The sequence below is a fragment of the Centruroides vittatus genome, unplaced genomic scaffold, assembly GCF_030686945.1.
Source record: "Centruroides vittatus isolate TY-2023 unplaced genomic scaffold, ASM3068694v2 scaffold_3315, whole genome shotgun sequence".
In the NCBI taxonomy this organism is placed as follows: Eukaryota; Metazoa; Arthropoda; class Arachnida; order Scorpiones; family Buthidae; genus Centruroides; species Centruroides vittatus.
In genome coordinates, this window is record NW_027122703.1 from 2,506,280 (window position 1) to 2,527,479 (window position 21,200).

The 21,200-nt window shown below is 28.2% G+C and overlaps 1 protein-coding gene across 1 annotated transcript; it reads right to left on the minus strand.

The window, feature by feature from the left end:
- Nucleotides 1–472: 472 nt before the first annotated feature.
- Nucleotides 473–4,414, minus strand: LOC136988449 (cubilin-like). Its single transcript, XM_067286293.1, has 2 exons — nucleotides 4,115–4,414; nucleotides 473–3,260 (listed from the first exon to the last, which is right to left on the minus strand). The coding sequence occupies exons 1-2, from the start codon at nucleotides 4,203–4,205 to the stop codon at nucleotides 889–891; spliced, it is 2,463 nt and encodes an 820-aa protein (XP_067142394.1). The 5' UTR covers nucleotides 4,206–4,414; the 3' UTR covers nucleotides 473–888.
- Nucleotides 4,415–21,200: the final 16,786 nt, after the last annotated feature.

The window sequence follows — 21,200 nt, forward strand, 5'->3', positions numbered from 1 at the left end:
GAGAGAGAGAGAGAGAGAGAGAGAGAGAGTTTTGTATAATGTAATTTTAATTTCCGATCGAAATTTATATATATATATATTAAAAAAAAATTATTTTTAAGGAAAAAACTTTCAGAATTTTTCATTTGTCTTCCTTCTTTTATATTTCTATACAATATTTCATTTGCCATTTTTTTTATTTCCTGCTAATGACTATTTTGTTCTCTTTTATTTCATATCTAGTGGCACTCGAGATAAATTTTTATTAGTAGTTTTAAAACTTATCATTTATTTATTTTCAACTCGAAACGAAGACTTAATAATTAAATTTTTTTTTATTTTTATTCTTTTTAATAGCATACGTTCCTACCGAATTTTGTTTATATTTAAAATTCTTTACTAGATAAATTAATTTAATAATTTGTGTTTAAATATTTCTAGAATAAGTTTTTTTTTTTTTTTTTTTTTTCGAAATAAATCATAATCTAGATCATTTTCGGTTTGAGCAATTTTATTTACATCTTGAAAACATGGCTTCCTGCATAGAGCATTAATAAAAAGGTACAATTTCCTGGTACACACACATAAAACGTAATAAATGTGTACAAAGTCGATTGATTGTGTGACAAAGAAGATGATATGATCTCGAGGATATAATTGTTTCTTTTCTTTTTTTATTCCTCCCTCTGCTATAAAATAATTTAAAAATCAAACTGATCTACATATAACACTTTAAAATCACTTTCTTTTCAGTGATTTTTTTTTCTGGGAAATCGTGTCAAGAATTTTTTTTTCTTTTAATAATCTCCATTGTAGATTAAAATAATTTTAAAAACATGTAAAAACTTATATACCAATGTAAAAACACATTCAAACATGAATATTCATGAGATATTGTAATTGAGCGATTTAAAACCTCTGTCTTCTACTTTGACATCGTCTGCACAGTGAGAAGACAAGGCAAAGCAAAACACATCCACAGACTCCCAAAGCAAAACCTATGATCCACCAATACAGTCGAAACGAATCTTGTTGGGGTAAGCATATAGTTGGATCCTCATCCGCAGCATATAATCTGTTACGATGGCCGCTACTTTGTTTTGGACAGTTTTGTACTCCGTTACATACCAGTTCTTTTCTTATACATGTCATGGTCGATGCACAAAGAAATTCACAATCTTTTCCTAGTGAAACGAGTGAATCGGAACTGGAGGGAGTTGGTAAAACTTTTAGTTGTGTCCACCATAAAGTAAAATTTCCTTCAGACGATTCTGATGTACGATATTCGACCGTAACATCAGACTTGCGAATTTCTTCTTTCTCTAAGATAAATGTCTCGTCTGTAGATGATAACGTCTGACAGAGGATTATCTGATTGACGATTATGTAATCGAACGTACAATTATTCTGACCGTGAAAATGTTCTAGTTGAAAAGAAACGTCCATTCTTGGAAAAATGGGAACTCTCCATCTACAGTACATGGCTTTAGTTGGATAAACATTGGAAGGTGGAAATTGAATTACTCCTTGCAGATCTAATGGTCGTATTTCCGTACCACATCTATAATCGCTAAAATGGGTATAATTTCCCTGTAGATAGGTTTTAATCTTCATCCCCTTCACTTCTGGAGTTAAATGTAATGATAGCAACACTTTAGATCCTAGAGAAGTAATATGATGAACACGTTGACGATTACTTTGACATAAACAATACGGTGGATCATCTAAAACACCAGCGTAAACTTCCATTAGAAGTGGATCACCCAAACATTCGTGACAATTGACAACCATTTTCGAGAGCGGTGATAATAGGGTAATATTTATTCTTCCGTGGGGGAGCGAGCTGGCATCGAATGTATAATTACACACTATAGGTTGATTTCCGAGTGTAAAATTTAAATCTTGCAGTGACAAACTGAATGAGCCAATATCTTCCCTGGCGACATCGTATATTTTATTGCAAGCAGATTGACTTATATGATTATCTTGAGGCATAACATTAACAGTTTTCACCTGAAAGCCATAACTGAGTGATGAACCATCTAAAGATCCTGCGTGACTAAAAAATTCGACAAACATTACCGGCCCCGTTGTTTCATAAACGGCTCGTGGTTTATTCATATCACACAGTTTAGAAATTATCTTCATCCCATCCGGTTCGTACGAATCATACAATTTAATAGATTCTTCACAAAGAGTTACTCGTTCGACTCGAAACCACAAAAATTCTAAACGAATAACTTCTTCTTCAGAAGCCACAAAACGATAGAAGCACGTTGTATTACCCGGATACCAAGATCTCAAGTTGGAAAAATCACTCTCCTTATATCCTCGCAGATGTCGTTCGATACTGCAGCTGCTGTTCCTTAATTGAAGTGATTCTGTGTCCCCAGTATCGTAGATGCTATCAGCTTTGAAATGGAAGCCCGTATTGAGCAACGGTCCTGCTGGAGATGTAATAAACTCTACTAGCATTTCAGAACCGGAGGCTATTATATTAGATTTGAGCCTTCCTCTCCCGCATAAGGTGACGATAACTGGACTATCTTCGGTTGGTCCATCGTAAACACGAACGTAATCGAATGGACAATCTTCCGCCTGGCGCGAAATAGGGCGAGGAAAACACATTAAAAGGTTATCACACCTTAATCCGTCGACGTCGAATGTAGTGAGATCAAGTCCTACCAAACTGTGTCGAACACTAAGACGATATCTACAATGTAAAGCACGTGGATAAATTCCCGGGAAACCTGGTGATTGTACAAAGCATCTACCCGGAGAACAATCGTGAAAAACACGATCGCAATAAGTTCCGTATATCGGAGCACCCCTTCTGTTTGGATATAACTGTGGATATTGTCCGTATCTGGCATGAACTTCTCTTTGCTGTTCCACATTGGCATCGAACTGCAGATAGGTATCGTAGTCATATTTATCGACATGGAAAACAATTTTAACGTGAGGCGTTTCGGATATAAATGTCTTCGGAGAGTCAATATCTCCGCAATAAAAACCAGGATTGGCACGGTTGCTATGATTACTTTCTCGATATCCATCAATTATCTGTACGTAACCACCGATGCATTGCTGCCTGTCTTCCGTGGGTCGACCTATTCGGAGTTTAGTAAAGCGTACAAAGACTACCCAATCGTCACGTGCTGGTCGAACTCGAACCCGATAGCTGCAATGTAATGCTTTGCCACGATTTGCTTCTGTTACAGGAGGACTGGATACTGCTTGATATATATCTACAGTTTTATTGCACCTGTCTTCGTTTTCGTCTAAATTAAAAAATATATGTATATAGACATTATATATTAGATATCTTTAACTCATTTTAAAATAATCGCATTAATTTATTATTCGAAATTAACTAAATTTAAATTTAAATTTAAAAAATCTGTATAAAAGTAATTGCAATTTATCTCTAGTAAATTTAGAAAATTTCGAATCAAATTTTCTACATTTTATAAAATTATAGACTAAAAATTGGAAAAAGAAATCAAATGAGATTTTCGTAAACGAAATAAGATTTTAATAAATTTTTATATATTTTCAACATTATAATAATAAAATTTTAAAATGATTCCACCTGTTTAAAATGAAAAGAATTCTCAGAACGAGTAGATAAAAGGAAATCTTCAATTATTTGCAAATTTGTGCAAGGTGGAACCTTACCCACGTGCACGCTATCTGTCAATAGAGGGTCTACCTAACATTGTTCATAAACTAGTTACTATGACAACTATACTTTAATGTGACAGCGAGATATCAAAGTATGCAGTCAATATCGAAAATTATTCTTTTTTAAACGACAAAAAAGCGGCATAATTGTATCTAACCACAGTAACAAACGATAAATACCACACAATAACACTAAATAAATAAATAACGACTCATATAATATCAGAACAGTGATAATTAATTGATGCAAATTAAAAAGGACATAACGTTTTAATAATTCAAATAATACACACGAATATTTTTCTATTATTAATGCTCTTGCATAAACCGACTCGATAATAAATTTTAATTTTTATAAAGTTCACTATATATATAATAAATTTAATTATTACAAACGACGTTTTTGATAAATTAATTTGTCAGAATATATGATAAAATTGAATTTACTTACTTCCTCTATAGGCAACATCAGCAGCCATGCTGCCTTCAATAAGACAATATAGAAGCAGAAAGAACGTACGCCTATATATTTCACTCTTCATTTCGACGAGGGAAAGGATGTTATTAGTCTAATAAATCGCCTTTCTAATCTTTAACATGCTCTTTCTCGATACACGAGTAATTACAAGAGTCCACATCACTGTTAAACTGCTCTGACCCTTCTTCAACTGAGAGTGGTTGTTATTACGATCCACAACGCATGTGCAACGTTTTATCGATTAAGAATTGGAAGTCCGCAATGTTTAGATGAAAACTGTTGTACGCTCAACTGATTAAAATCCTTCATTTATAAATGTACTACTGTATCAAAAAGCGCTCTTGAGAAGTTCTCTTGATATTCTAAGTTATTTCTTCTTAAAGAAAAAAAGACAAGATGCGAAAAAAATAAATAAAAAAGTAGAAAATTATTTTATAAATGTAGTTGATCTCTGCACATCAAATGTTTGTTAAGAGAAAAGAGAATACATTTGATCACTTTTATATCTGCTTAACTGGCCATAATTAAATTTCTGTTTTAGTTAAAACAGCCTGTTTAATCATAACATTGATTTCCCAAAGCGTACTCTTGAAATATGTAGATGCTTGTATGTATTTAACTTTCCGGAATTAAATCGTTGTTCCACCGTTAAAAGACAATTATAAAGTAATTAGTCTATGTAAATTATGGAAATCAGACGAGACGATCATAAAAAAATATTAGCATAATTCTTTAAACCAATCGTTTTCTATACTTTTAAACGCTTTAAGGCATAAGTTTACGTAAGGCTTTAAATTTTATCTATTTTATTTTATTGATGCAGAGTGAGAACAATAAATAATTTATATTTATCATTGTTCGGGTGCCAATTTGAATTTTATAAAGTGAAAATTTATATATCAAAAGTAGTGTTAAATAATTTTCTAAAAGACATATAGAAACTAAGTGCTCAAGTCACTCTCAATTATTTATAATTATTGAGGACGTGTTTTAGGCATACCATTCCTTTTTCAATATTAAATTAATTCTACTTTTTAACACACATATAGATATATACATTAAATTTTAAAATATTTATAAGTACATTTTTTAATATTTTAAAAAGAAAAATGTATGATTTAAAATGTAAATAATTTTCTTATTTAAAAATTTTATCTATTTTATTTCTTCTTCTTCTTCTTCTTCTTCTTATAATTTAAAATTGTAAAAAACTATCACAAAATTTCATTTTTTTAAATATATTTTTTGAAAGAATTATCTTGAGTTATGTAATGAGTAAAAAATTAGCATAGACATTACGAAAGGAAAACCAAAAATATTATTCACATTTAAATTTTAAAAAATATTTTCAAATCTTACATGTCAAAACGAATTATCATCTAATAATTTTCTTTTGGATCTAGGCTGAAAAATTACTATTAAAATTTAATATTGTATCGTGATATATAAAGTTTGACTATTTTATCTATTTTAAACATCATAGTTATATGTATGTATAAAGCGGAATGTCTGCTGAAGAAATATATTAAATAACAGGCTTTTTAATAATTTAAAATTCTAGAATTTAAACTTTTATCTTTCTCTTATACGTAGTTTTTTAAAATTATTTTTGAATTAAAATTCGACATTTTAAGCTGGGAAAAAAGTTTATTTTTATTGACAATAAGGTTTACATAAAAGTACGTTATTAAAATATTCTGTGAAAGCATAAACTACGCTACAAAAGTACAAAAGAGCCCTATAAACACATAGAAGATCCTGTCCAAAAGCAGTTATCCAGATATACTTGTGAATATGATTTGTACACTAAGTTTAGAACAGCGTTTGTTTTTCTATTCGAATGAGTGAGCCAATTAAAGAGCCTGATTTTTGGACCACCCTTCACGTTTAGAAGAATATCGTTAATAGTGAAATTTTCGAATATTTTTCGAAATTAATACGGTATACGAAATAGAAAGACAGGCGATTCTTTTATTGTTTTGTAAGACACTTGACTCAGCTGCCTACTTTACAGAATATTATATAAGAGTTATAAACACTACACTTGTTTACATAGGTATGTTTACGCCATTAACACGTGAATAGAATTAATGGGCAGGCATCCAATCGAAATGATTTCGATAACGTTAATTTTTGTCCTACGTATTATACTAGTTGACCTTGCATTTTTTTAAATGACTAACTCTTTACCACTTATATTAAAATAAAGTAATATAAATTTTAGTTTATATCACTTTCGTATGATTTTTTTATACATCTTTTATATAAAATTCCGTATTTGAGGTCCTCTGTTTCAAGGGTCGATCCAAATTGCGCTGTTGACTTCTCTGTCTGGTCCTATAAACATCAGATCGGTTCAATTCTTGTTTCCTCTTAGATTAGCATCCTCTTAGATTAGCATCCATTAAAAGTATTTTATTTAACAAATTATAATAATTAAATAGAATGTTAGTAGCTAAATTTTACAGAATTAGCCATAACGCAAGCCATTATTAACAAATATAAGCTTATATTTGAATCTGAAAATGCATTAAGCGCTTCATACATTTATTAAAACTGCTTTGAAATTAAATTTAAAAAGTAATGATTGTTTAAATAATCCATAAAGTTACAATCATTATACTTTGCAGAGTATTTTATTAATTAATGCGAATTTCATTTCCATTTCATGTTATACGGTTTTATCATCTCAAGAGAAAACCAGCGGAAATATATACGTCCATTTCTTTTAGTGATTCTCTTCTATTATTCAATTGCTTATTCTTGTTTATTTGTATTCGTTTCGAATATTATATTATTATTTATTCATAATTCTTTTATTAGAATCTATAATAATTTTATGCTGCAATTGTTCGATCCCTTTTTCGTTGATCAATTTGATTTTTGTGCCATATTTTTAAAAATGTAACCTTTAAAATTTGTATTCAATTAAAGATGTATACAGTATAGTGAGGAGTGAAGACGTTATAAATAAATAAGAGGGGCTGTTTATATTTAAAGAGTGAAATTTAAGTGTTAATAATAGAATTTACGCAATTTAAACTTTAAGTTTTTGAAAGAGTCTTCAGTGTGAAATTACTTGTATTCGTGCCCCTCCTTTATTATTAAATTTGTATAAACGATCCCACCCTGTAATATATATAATTATGGCACTCCTCCTCCTTTCTTACGGTTATCAATCCCTACTGTATCTCCCCTGTGTACAGGAAGTAGCATGCATCTGCGTTACCCCTAAAAAAATACCTTATGATTCTCTATTTATCTATTTTATTAATGATGCATATAGTGTGTTTTGTTCTTTATTTATTCATTTTAAACATAATATAGCGCAATCTTTATTAAATAAAATACAAGTAATGAATCGTATCCCTTACAGTTTAGGATTAAATTGTGCATAATTTTCCAAGTAATTACTATTCCCTTTACTGAAAATTAATAAAATGCAAATAGTCGGACTTAATATCAAATTACAAAATATAGAACTCAAATATTCATTTGAATAATTATTTATCTTGCAATTAAAAAGTTTTCGATTAAAAAAATTTAATGTAGAACGTCAACTACTAGTGAATAATTCATCAATTTTAATAAAGTGCAGTGATATTATAATGCTATAAGCAAGAAGATAAACTTAATTTAGTTTTTTCCCTTGGTTAATTTATATCAAAGAACGTTTCTAATTTCTTCTTATATTTTAATTATCTTCTGTTTTTTTATAATACAAAATATCTTCATTAATGTCATTTTAACTGTAATTACTCTGTTTAATTTCTTTTATTATTGTTTTTTCTTTCTATTTTTCTGGTCTTATTAAATAAAATTTAGTCATAAAAATGGAAAAGAGAGAGGAATTAATCAATTAAAATTAACGAGCAAAATTGCATTTAAGCATATACTATTCATTTGTTAATTTATTTTACATTAAAGATGAAATAAATTCCAAACAATTGTTCGTGTTTCGAAAAAAACGTTAAAATATTAAAAATAAATAAATTTAAATATAACATGCAAAAATTATTGTGACATAGTCACAATGCCTGGCTTCAATTTTTTTAAATCATATTTTTAATTTATTTAATTTAAAATATATGCTCTCGATCTCAAATTGGCAGTGTCTTGCCCCTGTACATCATACTTTTCCTTGAACATTAAAGTCGTGCGGGTAAATCTATCTAACACTTTTCAGGGGGAATTTTTTAAATTGAAACCACGTGACTTCTAGTCTAGACCGGAAGTTCGTATGTAGTTAATGAGGCCAGATATGAAAAGCTTAGGGGCATGAGGTCCCGCCTTATGCCCCTAAGCTTTCCATATTTGGTCTCGACTTTCATCTATCTAATACCGTTCTCAAGATTAAGGAAGGACAGACAAACAGATGGGCAACAGTGGTATATTTCATGCAAAAAAAATAATAATAAATAACATCTACTTTACTGTTACGCTTGTAGAAAGATATTATAAGTGAACGAATATAACAGATTTATCTTTATTTTAAATTACACTTCAATCGACTGGTGTTTTTATTAAAAGAAACACATCTTTTTAAGTATAAATTTAACAAAAATACTTATATTTAGCTTTCTAATAAACTAATTTATTGATATTTAAATTTTTTTTACACAAAATTTCATCAATAAATTATTTTTGTTGGTTTTAAAGATTATTAGTCTACATCTCTCGATCAATATTACTTAAAGTGTTGGTTAGATTTTTACGAGAGACTTGTTTTATATTAGTTATAAAATCTTTATCTTCAAGTTATTAAAGTATTAGCGATAAATTGAAATGATTAAGAATGATGCTAATAAGTTATTCATCTCTTATACATAACGTTTAATTATTAACAGTGTAATTTTAGTTACTTAATAAAGAAAAAGAATATCAAATGTATCTTTCCACACTTCATAAAACAAAAAAGAATTTATTTTTCTGTAGTTTATTTAAATATCCATAGGGAATTTCTTTTTCTTTCTTTCTTTTTTATATAGTATAATCGATACTGGCAGCAAACTGAGCTTGAAAATCAATTCAAATGATGATTGTAACACAATTTTACGGTTTATAACGTTCGTCGAAATTTTCTTTATTATATTACATATTATAATGAGCATAGCAAGGGTCTTTTAGAAGTCAAGAGAGGCCCAATTACTTACCCTTTTGAGACTCCACAGTATATTAAAAAAATAAAACTACCGTCAAAGTTTTATCGTATTATTTAAATAATAGAATTTGGTAAAAGTAAAAGTTTTTCTAATATAAAAAAATGCAAAACAATTGAAAAATTTGTATACCTTGTTTTTGAGGCCTCCATAAATATGAGGCCCTTACCAAATGACTCTGCTGATAAATTGAGTGCTGTTATGAGCATGTTACTGTAAAAAAATACAAAAAACCTATGATGAAAAAGTTAATTAAAATAATAAATTATATGCTCTCCACCTCAAATTAGTAGTGTCATGCCCCTGTACATCAGACTTTTTCTGTTAGCAATAGAGTCATGCTTGTCACGTATCTAACTCCTTTCAGGGGAAAATTTGAATTGAAATAAGGTATCTTTCGGTTTGCATCAGAGGTTCGTATATAGTTACCTGGGGCCACCTGCTCCTAATATTTCCACATTTGTTTTCGAATTTCATCTATTTAACCCCTTCTGGAGATTAAGGAAGGACAGACGAACAGACAGAAAAAAACAGTAGGAAGTTATAGGTTTACAATTTTTTCAAAAATAAAAAATATCAAAAGTATTTTTCTTCATTTCTTTTATAAAAAATATTTTTCTCGTTTATTTAGATAATGTATTATAGGTAAAGAAATTTTATTTTATTATTTATTAATATTTATTTATTTTTTGTATAGTACAAACAGTATTTTCAGTAAACTATACTTAAAAATTAACTAAAGCAATCGTTATATACAATTTTAAATGTATAATGCTCATAGTAATCATGTGTCATATTATATCATAATATAACAGTGAGTATGGCTACTATGAACACGATTACTATAATAAAGAACAAAAAAAAAACTATGATTAAAATTAATGAAGATAGATAAAAAAAATAATATCAAAACTATTTTTCTTTATTTCTTTCATAAAAAAATGATTTCTTCTTGCTTTTTCATATAATAAACTATACCCATAGGGAATTTATCTTATTTTTTATATAGAATAATTGATTTTCAGTGTAGATACGTTTAAAAATAAATTACAACGGTGATTACAATATCATTTTACGAGTTATTATGCTTATAGTAATTATATTCTTTATCATATTGCTATATAATAAATAATATAATTACTACACAATTATATTACTATATAATAACGAGTGTAACTATGCAACTACTATAAGCACGATTATTATGATTAAATTTCATTAAAAAACGAAGAAATTAATATAAAAAATGATTTTTCTTTATAATATCATAAAAGTTTATTTATTATTATTTTTTTATATCTATTTTTTGAATTTACCCGCACGACTTTAATGTTAAAGGAAAAGTATGATGTACAGGGGCAAGACACTACTAATTTGAGATCGAGAGCATATATTTTAAATTAAATAATAGCCAGTCTAAAAATTGATTCAAACTGTAATTAATTATGTATATTTAAATTTAATTAAACTAATTTCGTTCAATTTAGTTTATTCTACAGCTTTAACGTATCTTATATTTAAAATTATATATATATATAAATATAGGTTATATGATATTATTTATAATCGAACAAGATGAAAGAATTGAATTCCTTTCGAAAATTTTTTCCGATACGTAAACAGAAAGAAAATAAATAAATAATATTTTGTTGAGCCTGATCTTTATATATATAAGGACAATATATCGATTGAATTCTTAAGCTATTATAACATTTATATGGTTTAGAATTCTAGTTAGTCCCCAGGAAGAATTCAAATAGCTATGGAATGAAATTTGTATATTTTATATTTACTTTAATCATAAATGTCATCTTCTTTCTCTTTTTTTTCTACAAATATAGATTATTTTTCTAGATTTTTATCTAATTTTATAAATAAAATTAATTATTGTTTGTTCATAAGGTATAACTTTCTTTTTATTATGAAATTTATTAATGAAAATCTAGTGAAACAGAATGAAGATTTTTGCCCGGAGTGATATACGAAGTTTTAAATTAATTTATAAATATAAATATTTCTGAATTTAAAATTAAAAATTTAACCTTTTGTTTTAATTAATTTTTAATTAAATGTCTTACCTTTCATGAGTTAAGCTTTAATAAAATGATACACAATTAATGTATATTGTTGATACAAATTAACAGAATATTTTAGTTTTAAAAAAATCGAATGGAGTTATTATTATTATTTTTTTATTTAAAAAAAGTCTTTTTATATATTAGGAAACTAAATAATACGATCGATACTTCACTTACATTTTTGTAATATTTTACTTTAAAATGCGATATTTTCAGAGAGAAAAGTCTACTTATGTGAAAACAAAGCTGTTCGGATGTAACTAAATAGCGTAGACGACTTCTTTTCTTTTAATATTTTTACTTTTTAGAAGGAGAATATAGCATATTTTTCTCATTTACACGAAACAAAATTCTTTAAAATGATCTTCTCCAGAAACCTTCACGAAAATAAATTCTTGGATTCACAAAAAAATTTTACCTTATTATTTTATTGTTTTACTTATCAATAAATATAATTAATATCTGTAATTGGGCCGCAATTTAAAAGAAAAATTGTAAACCTATAAATTCCTATCGTCGTCCGTTTGTCAGTCTTCTCTTCCTTAATATCGAGAATGGAGCTAGATAGATCAAATTCGAGACCAGATATGGAAACTTTAGGGGCAGTATTCCCCGATTAACTATATACAAACTTCCGGTCTAGACCGGAAATCACGTGATTTCTATTCAAATATTTTTTTCCAGAACAAGTTACATAGATGACTGGCATGACTCTGTTGCTATCAGGAAGAGTATGATTTACAGGGGCAAAGCACTGCTAATTTGAGATCGAGAGCATATATTTTAAATTAAATAAAATAAAAATTTTCGATTATAATTAAAAAATATAATTATTTAGTAATTTTTTAAAATTTTGTATGGCCATAAAAATATCTAGTAAATTACAAAAATAGAATTTTGGGTCAACGTCGATGCTATCTCTTTGTAATCAAATTCAAAAGGACATTATATGGATTATTGGATCTGAGTACTGTTTAAAAAGATTGGAGAAAGAATTTTTTTCCTTTCCTTTCTTTAGGTACAATTTAATTGATTAAGAAGATGGTTTTTGCTATAGTCATACTTGAGCGAATTAAATTCGATTGGGAACGATGATATATATATTTTTTTCTTACCACAGATACAATGGAGATGGTGATTGATGAAAATCACTGTTAAATATCTTAATAGATATTTTATTGATTTAATTTCTTTTCAAAATTGTTCTTTAGCGTTTAAGTGATAAGTACAGACACTTTTAAAGGATTAAATATGTAAAAAATCTATTGAGAACACACAAAAACTAACCATAAAGCGCTTTGCTAATGATTAGCTTTTAAACTAAACTCGATAATTACGATGATAAATGATACTTTTTAAACCTTCAAAACTTTACATCTCGATAATCAAGATTTATTAGAGTTAGATCGATTGATTGATTAATTAATTAATTGCAAGGTACTATCACATTGTAAACTTGGCACAATAAAACCCATTTACAATCGGCTTGAACTTACGATAAAGTCGACCAACATGGATGAGGAATATGGAATGACGCCCTGTGATGCATCATTAATTATAATTAAAAATTATTATCGTTTTTAATTATAAATTAATTATAGTGCCCATAAATTTAGCTATGTTAAAATAAACAGGAGTGCCTGAATGATCTTCGAGGGGCTGCTTAGAATAAATTATGGAATGATGCCATGATGTCTATTGCCGTACATGTTACAGCATCATTCCATAATTCATCATGGGCAGATTTATTAAGGTCCTAAGCCATAACATAAGAAACCTACCCCTCTATTAAATAATAATATATTTAAAGCGCGACATATTAAGTCATAGTACACTAGACTCTTGCTAATTCGGCATTCTTCTGTGCAAGGAATGGCCGGATTAGCAAGAATCTAGTGTGCAGTACAAGGCCTTGTTTAGTTTATGCGTATATCCGTCCAACTAGGTTTGATTCCAATCCCTAAGGCATTAAGCTAACTTGATATTATCTGATCAATATTTCTTATCGATGAAGAAGAAATATTGTTCAAATAAAAAAATATATTATTATTATTATTATATATATATATATAAAATAATATAATGTAAAATATATAAAAGAATAATCATAATAACTATTCAATATAGTACTTATTAAATATTATTATATATATATATATAACAGTTTTTATAATTCTTATTATATATTTATAATTACATTTTTTATTTATAAAATAATAAGTTCAAAAGAAAGAGAAAAATAATCCTTCTATAATTAAACTTGTAAATAATTTGAATTGAAAATATTTTAGTAAGAATTTCAAAATTAATTTAATAGTTCATTCGAACTTGAAGTCATTTTGCAAGCAAAATTAAAGCAAAAAAATCATAAAAATTGATAAAATTATATAATTTTTTTTAAAATTTATAACCGTAATATTAGTGAAGTTTAATTTATTACTAAATTAATTTGAATTTCCTAGATTCTATTGTTTATGCAATACCTCAGACAGTTACTTGCGGTTTGCTTGTTGAAAGTTAGTAGCGTTGAAGCCATTGAGAACTATCGATTGGTACTTATTAGTATTGCCTGGGTGTCTTTTATCGCAAATGGCATTTACCACTGTTGTTCATACATCGAATTGTAAGTATTCACACATTTAAATATCACGCGACATTCAATCATACAAACGCATTTCAGGAAATATAGAAAGGAAGTAAATTAAATGAAATAGCTTGAAAAATTGGAGAAAACACATTTAAAAAAATACGTAATTACTGTTGGAAATCTAGAAATACAAAAATTATCGTTTAATTTTGTATGTTGTTATTAAATTGAATTAGGGCCTCTTAGAGGTCAAGAGAGGCACGAGACATTCGCTCTTTTAAATCTAATGTATACAGTAAAAGAATAATTAAAAATTGCTTTAATACACGAAATATTTAATGGAATAAATAAATTGTAATAAATGTTTTTGAGGCTCCAAAAATGAGAGGCCCGGCCAAAGGTCATGCTGGCTTTCTCTACGATAAGGCCTGGATATAACGAGGGGCTACTGTATTTTGTTTTCTTTAAATTTGTTAATTTTATAAAGTTTTAACACGTTTTAATTCCAATATTCTATAGGATTTAATGATAAAATGTCAAATTGGATCAAAGTTTTGTATTATATATTCTACTTTAATATATAAAACTGTTTAAACCTTCTTTAATTAAGAAAATGAAGACAAAAACATAATTAAGTTTTTGACTGTTAAAGGAATAAATAATTGAAATATATAATGGAAAATCAAAGTAATTAAAATGCAAGCAGGATAGAAATCGAAATGCAAGAATTAAATTTGCATGATAGTTAATTTTCAATTACTAATTCTGTAACAAATAACTGAAAAGTTAGTAAATATTTAGATGTAAATGTGGGAATAATATGCAAAATAATTATTAAATCTCTGCTTATTTTAAAATAATATTTTAATTATATATTATTTGAAATTTCCGTTTTTCAAAACATATTAATAATATATTATAAATTATCTTTCATGTGTATGTTATATTGGCATGGCTGTCGAGAGCTTCCACGCACAAATATATTTTTAATAGTTGATATTCTTGGTCCAGCAGACCCTATCTTAGGAAATGCCAGCAGGGCCTTTTATCCCGTACTTCACGTACAGTACTGTACATATTTACAAGGCCTCAAAAACATTTGTTTAACATTATTCGTCCCACTATATGTTTCATATTATAGTAATGCTATTAATGCTCTTCGTATGTCGTACAAGGTCTAGCTAGCTAGCTAGTACCCTGTACAACATCTATACTAGATAGCTAGCTAGCTAGACCTTGTACGTACTGTACATCAAGTAGCACTATTATATAATACAAGCTTCACATCATATACAAGTAAATTTGGAAATAAGTCCAACCGAGGGATTAGCATAATTTAAAATCCTCACTATCGAGATTGTGTGTTTGATCAGTGTAATAACAATATAAACCTGATATACACAAAGGAATGAAATAAACAGAATTTTAATTCTAGCAAATTAAATATCTTGCAATTCAGAATAAGTCTATAAACTTAACTTATTTTTTAAAAAAATCTGTCTAGAAATATTTCCGATGCACATTACAGTTGCGATTATAAATTTACATAAGAATAGCCATTAACATTTGAAAATAATTAAATTTTTAATCAGTAATTAATCAGCGTATTTGATAATAATGCTAATTAGCAATAGTATTATAATCCTTAGACTTAGCTTTTCTCGTTAAATTATATCCTTAATTAATCAACACGTATTTGTCAGACATAATTTATTTCTAACTTCTTCCTTTCTTTACATCTTTACAGTAGATTTAATATTGAATATATATATATGTGTGTGTGTGTGTAATTTTGTTTTCTTCAATAAACAAATCAATAAACCTTACGGTAGAAAAATATTTGAAGATTTTCTTCAATACTAAGCCTTTCTGATAAAAAATTAACATATGACCCGCATGTTGAGATTGAATAGAATATTTATCAGATATTTCTTTTCTTATCGATTACAAAGAAAAACTAATACACTCAGGGTCGGATTTATACATAAGCTAAACAGCTTAGGGCGTCACACTAAAAAAGCGCAGTTTAGGGCCTCATATTTTAAAATTAATAATTATATGATGGAGAAAGACTGCGTTAATCGGGGATTACCTGTATATGTTGCATAATGTACGTATGATGCCCTTTTTTATAGCTTGTGCTCCTTTCTTTATTGTCTGAGGGTCCGCTGACTTAGGCTCATAACTAATCTAAGATTTAGACCTGGTGTGGCTGTAAGTGTAATATGTAACAAGCCTTTCTCTTCTATCAAATGATACATATAAAAATGTGAGGGCCTAAGCTAATAGTTTCATGATGCCAGGTCCTAAACCGTAGCTTGTTTAGCTTATGTGCAAATCAGGCCTTGTAAGGTGTAAGAGGTTCTTCTACTACCACCAAATAATAATAAATTTTAAAAAATGAGACCCTAAAATGGACTCCCTAATAGTAGCTCATTTAGTTTATACGTAAGTCTAATTAGAAGCGCTTGCATTCTCTCGACTCATATCGATCCGAATATTTTAACTCGTCCGACTACAAAGATGACATCAAAGACGAATGAATAATTTACAAGTCATATTTCATCAATCTATCAAACAGCACTTAAAATACAATATATATGTGTATGTGTATATATTGCATATAAGATTAATTTTACTGCAAAACTGGCTCATAGTATTCTACCATTTGATGGAGTAGATGATATGTTGACATTAATTCAGTCTCGTTAATTGCTAGGAGAATGTGTTTGTTAGTGAATGCAACAAAATTAGCAATTGTGATGGCATCCCAAACCAAAAATATCTAAAAGGCACTCGTAATTAGAAGGCATATAAAATTTTCGCTTTCATTTTTACTGTTACGCAAGTTATACTTCTTAAATTAGATTAATACCAGAAGGGCATTTTTAGGAATTTTACGGAGGAAGACACTACAAAAGGTCAATTTGTTGCTTGACTTTAGACTAGGACATTTATCTTTTAATTATGAATACGTTTCAGTGAATTTTCGTACCGATTTTTTATTGTTATATCTGGTTAATGTATGCGGAACTCTGCTCTAGGTTCGAGCTACAGTCGATCAGATGATGAACTGATAGAGAAAGCACGCTCATTTTCATAATGTAGGCTATCCAGAAGATCTAAAAATCATATGAGAATTGTTTAGTAGATTTTATGTAAAAAATTCTGTAAAACTAAGCGGATAAACATTAAATAAGTATTTCATATTTAATAAAACACTACATTTCTTTCAATAAAAAATAAAAATACTACATACCCTAATAAGTCACCATGCTTAGATGTTTGACTTGATACGTGGCACTATTTTGAGTACGTTTCATCGGAATGTGTTTAAGATAGTTGCTTCGAAAAATCCAGAGATATGTTTCGTGACACAATGCAATGGAAATTCGGAATTGATTTGTGAGAAGGTTAAACATTTGCTTCTAACCTTCTCAGATCCTTAAATCTATCTTCACCACATGCATCTGAATATATGCAGGTTGCCTGCTATCGTTTGTCGTTTAGACAACTATTGTTGGCATTCAAGAAAGAATTTGACATTTATATATTAAATGTTTTTTTTTTAATATATATTCCTTGATTTACACTTTTCGCTTTGATATATTTGATAGAAACATCGAATTTATCATTTCCTGTTAGATATATTATTCCATTATTTCAACCGATATTCTTGAAATGAAATATACTACTTGAAGAAGATAATTTATTTTATTTTATTATTTTGTCTGCTTTACTTATATAAATTTGAAGTTTTAAAAATATAGTTTTATGTGAAAATTAAGAATATCTACTTTTAAGGGAACATAAAACTGACTTATCCAGTTTTAGGTTTCTCTATCTGGAAATCTAAAAATAGTAATGGGTAGTTTCACTCGTTGAATAAGCTACGAAAGATTAGTAAAACAAATTATTTTTTTAAACGAAAACCTAATTTAGATATTAAAATTTGTTTTTTTTTAATTGTAGTTAAATGATATGCAGAGCCTCTCAGAGATCAAAAGAGGCATTTACTTTTCGGAGGCTCCGTATAGAATAGTATAAAAAACAAAGCAAGTGTAAAATTATATTATATACTTAAATAATAAAATTTGACAAAAAATAAAGATTTTTTTATTAATTAATAAACAAGAAATGAAATGATATGAATAAATTATAGCAAATGTTTTTGAGGATTCTTAAAATATTAGGCCAGGGCCAAATAACTGTAATAACTTTGCTAACACTCCTGTGATATGACTTGAGAACGTAAATTTGTATTTTTTAAATTTTATTTTTACGTTTTTTCTTTATATTTACTTATTTACTTTTTAACGACGCTCGCTGCAATTTAATCTGAAAAATTCTGCACGAAAAAACAATCAATTAACAAAGCACATTTCGTAATGCTGTTGATTATTGAACGGATCATTTCCAGCTTCTCAGTCAACAAAATTTTTGTTGTGTTCATATAATTATATATATTTTTTATATTTATAGATAATATTTTAAAATAATTAGGTATTTTGTATATTCCAAAACCTGCAAAGTTTCATTTCAGCCGAGTGAAAATTAATTGCTACGATAAGCAAATTGTAAAGCTTTCCAATGGTAAATAAAAGATATCGCATGAACAAATGCTTCAAGTTATTGTTTTTACTTGTTTACTTTGCTGCATTGTGAACCAACAATTATTAAATATAAATGACGAAGGAAAAACAATTAACGTTTAAAATAAATTCCGAATTATATAAATGTGAAAACAAAACTAAAATTTTAATAATTTTTATCATATTTTACTTTAAAAAAGTAAGGAAGTTTGATAAGAATTTATAGAATTTTACAATTATTATTTGCTACCGTGGGCAGAAACGTCCTCTTATCTATATTACACATGCATTGGATAAAAATATTAGAGCAGGATTTACATGTAATCTAAACAAGCTACGACTAAGGCCTCACGTTTTCAAATTCATTATTATTCGGTAGAAGAAAAGGGCCTCTTATACGGTTAATAGCTCAACAGATATTTTTTTTTTTAAATCTAGTTTGAGATTTAAAAAAGTATTTGGCCTGGCCTCAGACTTATGACGCTCCTCAAGAGCATTTGTTACAGTATACATTTCATTTAATTTCTTATGTATTACAAAAAAAAATATTATTTTACTATTTAAGAAATTTTAATTCATATATATATTTTTTAATATCCTGGAGGCCTTAAAAATGATTCAGGTCTCTTATCACACGTGAAAGGCCCTGTCACAAAGGCTGTATGACTGTATTGTAAAATAAACGGATATGTTTTTGTACACTTAATCAATAAAGATAATAATTATCAGCATTTACAGGTATTTTTACTAAGAAATTATGAATACCGTGGGTGATCGGTTAACGAACACAATCCGTTCCGAGACTGTGCGCTATCCGAATTGTTCGTTAACCGATTATCGATTTACCATATGTTTTTATAGGAATTTGATTAATTCGTTCTGGAGACTCCAAAAAATAAAAAAAAAATATATACTTTCTTACTACATTTATTTATATGTAATAATAAAAATACATATATACACAGTCTTGCATTTTTATCAGTCTTGCTTTTTCCGTTTGTGGGGGTTAAAGAATCTGTCCAATGTCGATTGCTTTTCTTTCTTCTTCAGGATTTTTCAGAAGTAATTAATAGCATTGTATTTGTAGAGATCCTATTAACCTCAACCTGGTTTGGATGCCATTGTAAGACTTGTTTTAACATTCTCCCACTTCTTCAAAAGATGTTTAATAGCAGTTATCGGCATTAATCCTCTTTTTCAGAAGAAAACATAGCTCGCCGAGTTTCTTGGTGTTTTTCATTCAAGAGGTCTTGGCGTTCTTCTGTTGTCAGATCCATTTATGGTTCCATTATGAGCTCTTCAATGTTCTTTATTTCTCAGATGTGATTTTTGTTACTCCTTTGTCTACTTCAGTCTTCTTGATTATATTGTATCTTTCTTAGATAAGATTGAACTACAGCCTACTGTAGACCTGTATAATCTATATTGCCCAGCAACATCAGACATCTTCTGCCCACTCTCTACCTTTGCTATTGTACTCTCGCCTTTCGAAAATAAAAACCGACGCAAAACTTAACGAGTGCCCGCCCGACAGTCTCGCGAATACTATAAAAGAATTGTTTCTGTCAGAAAAATAAAAGGCTGGAATTACAAGGGAGTTTCAAAGTTTGGATGAATACTATGCGATCAGTACATCCGATCAGTACATCGACGCTCAACCCGGTATATACCGGGTTGAGCGTCGATGTCGATGTCTCCCGCGCTCCGAAAAGTTTCGAATTGTTGTCCGAAGACAAGAGAAGACCGAACATAAAAATCTATTCATTATTTTACGTCGCGTCTTGTGTTTGTTCTGTGAGGTGTTCGTTGTCCGAACGTAAAAATCTATCGCAAAAGTGTTCGTTATCCGATTTGTTCGTTAACCGATCACCCATTGTATTTCAACGAAATTATTTACATAAAAGATAAATAAATTTATACTATAAAGTATAAAATTCTAATAATTATTGCACCGAAACTTCAACATAAATTTAATTTATACGATGATACGTACAGTTTTATTATCTTCAAAACTTCATTATTATATTTAAAATAACGAGAGCTAATATCATAATCAATTATTAAATTATTTTCTGGATTAGTGAGTAATCATTGTGTATGCGAAGTCATTGTTAACGCTATTCATCTTTTGATTATTCGGAACTAATCCTATTCTTCTCAATTTTAAAGACCGAAATTTAATTTATGTTAAAGTTTCTGTAAGCTGTATGAAAGAAGTAACTCATTTAAAGTGATGTTAAATGTTTCTGTCGAAAATAATGTACAGTTAATTGGCATATTTGAAACTTTGTTCTTTAATTTCACTTTTACGTGCTGAAATCTTCTAGTAAAATGTATTTTACTTAACATCTGCTAATTTCGAAATTATATAATTCTATTCGACCGTTTTATTTTTTGAAATTTTAAATATATAAATAAATTATTTTTGATAAGCGTAGGCTTATTCTTCGAAACTTCATATATGTATATATATATATATATATTTTTTTTTTATACTCAAAAATCTCCAGAAACTGCTCTGATTAATGTGTAAAAACCGCAAAGTGTAGCAAAGAATCTGGAGGATTCTCTGAATTTATGATACATTAAACAATAAAGTTTTCCTTAAGACATTTAACAATTACAGAAACACCGTATAAGTGA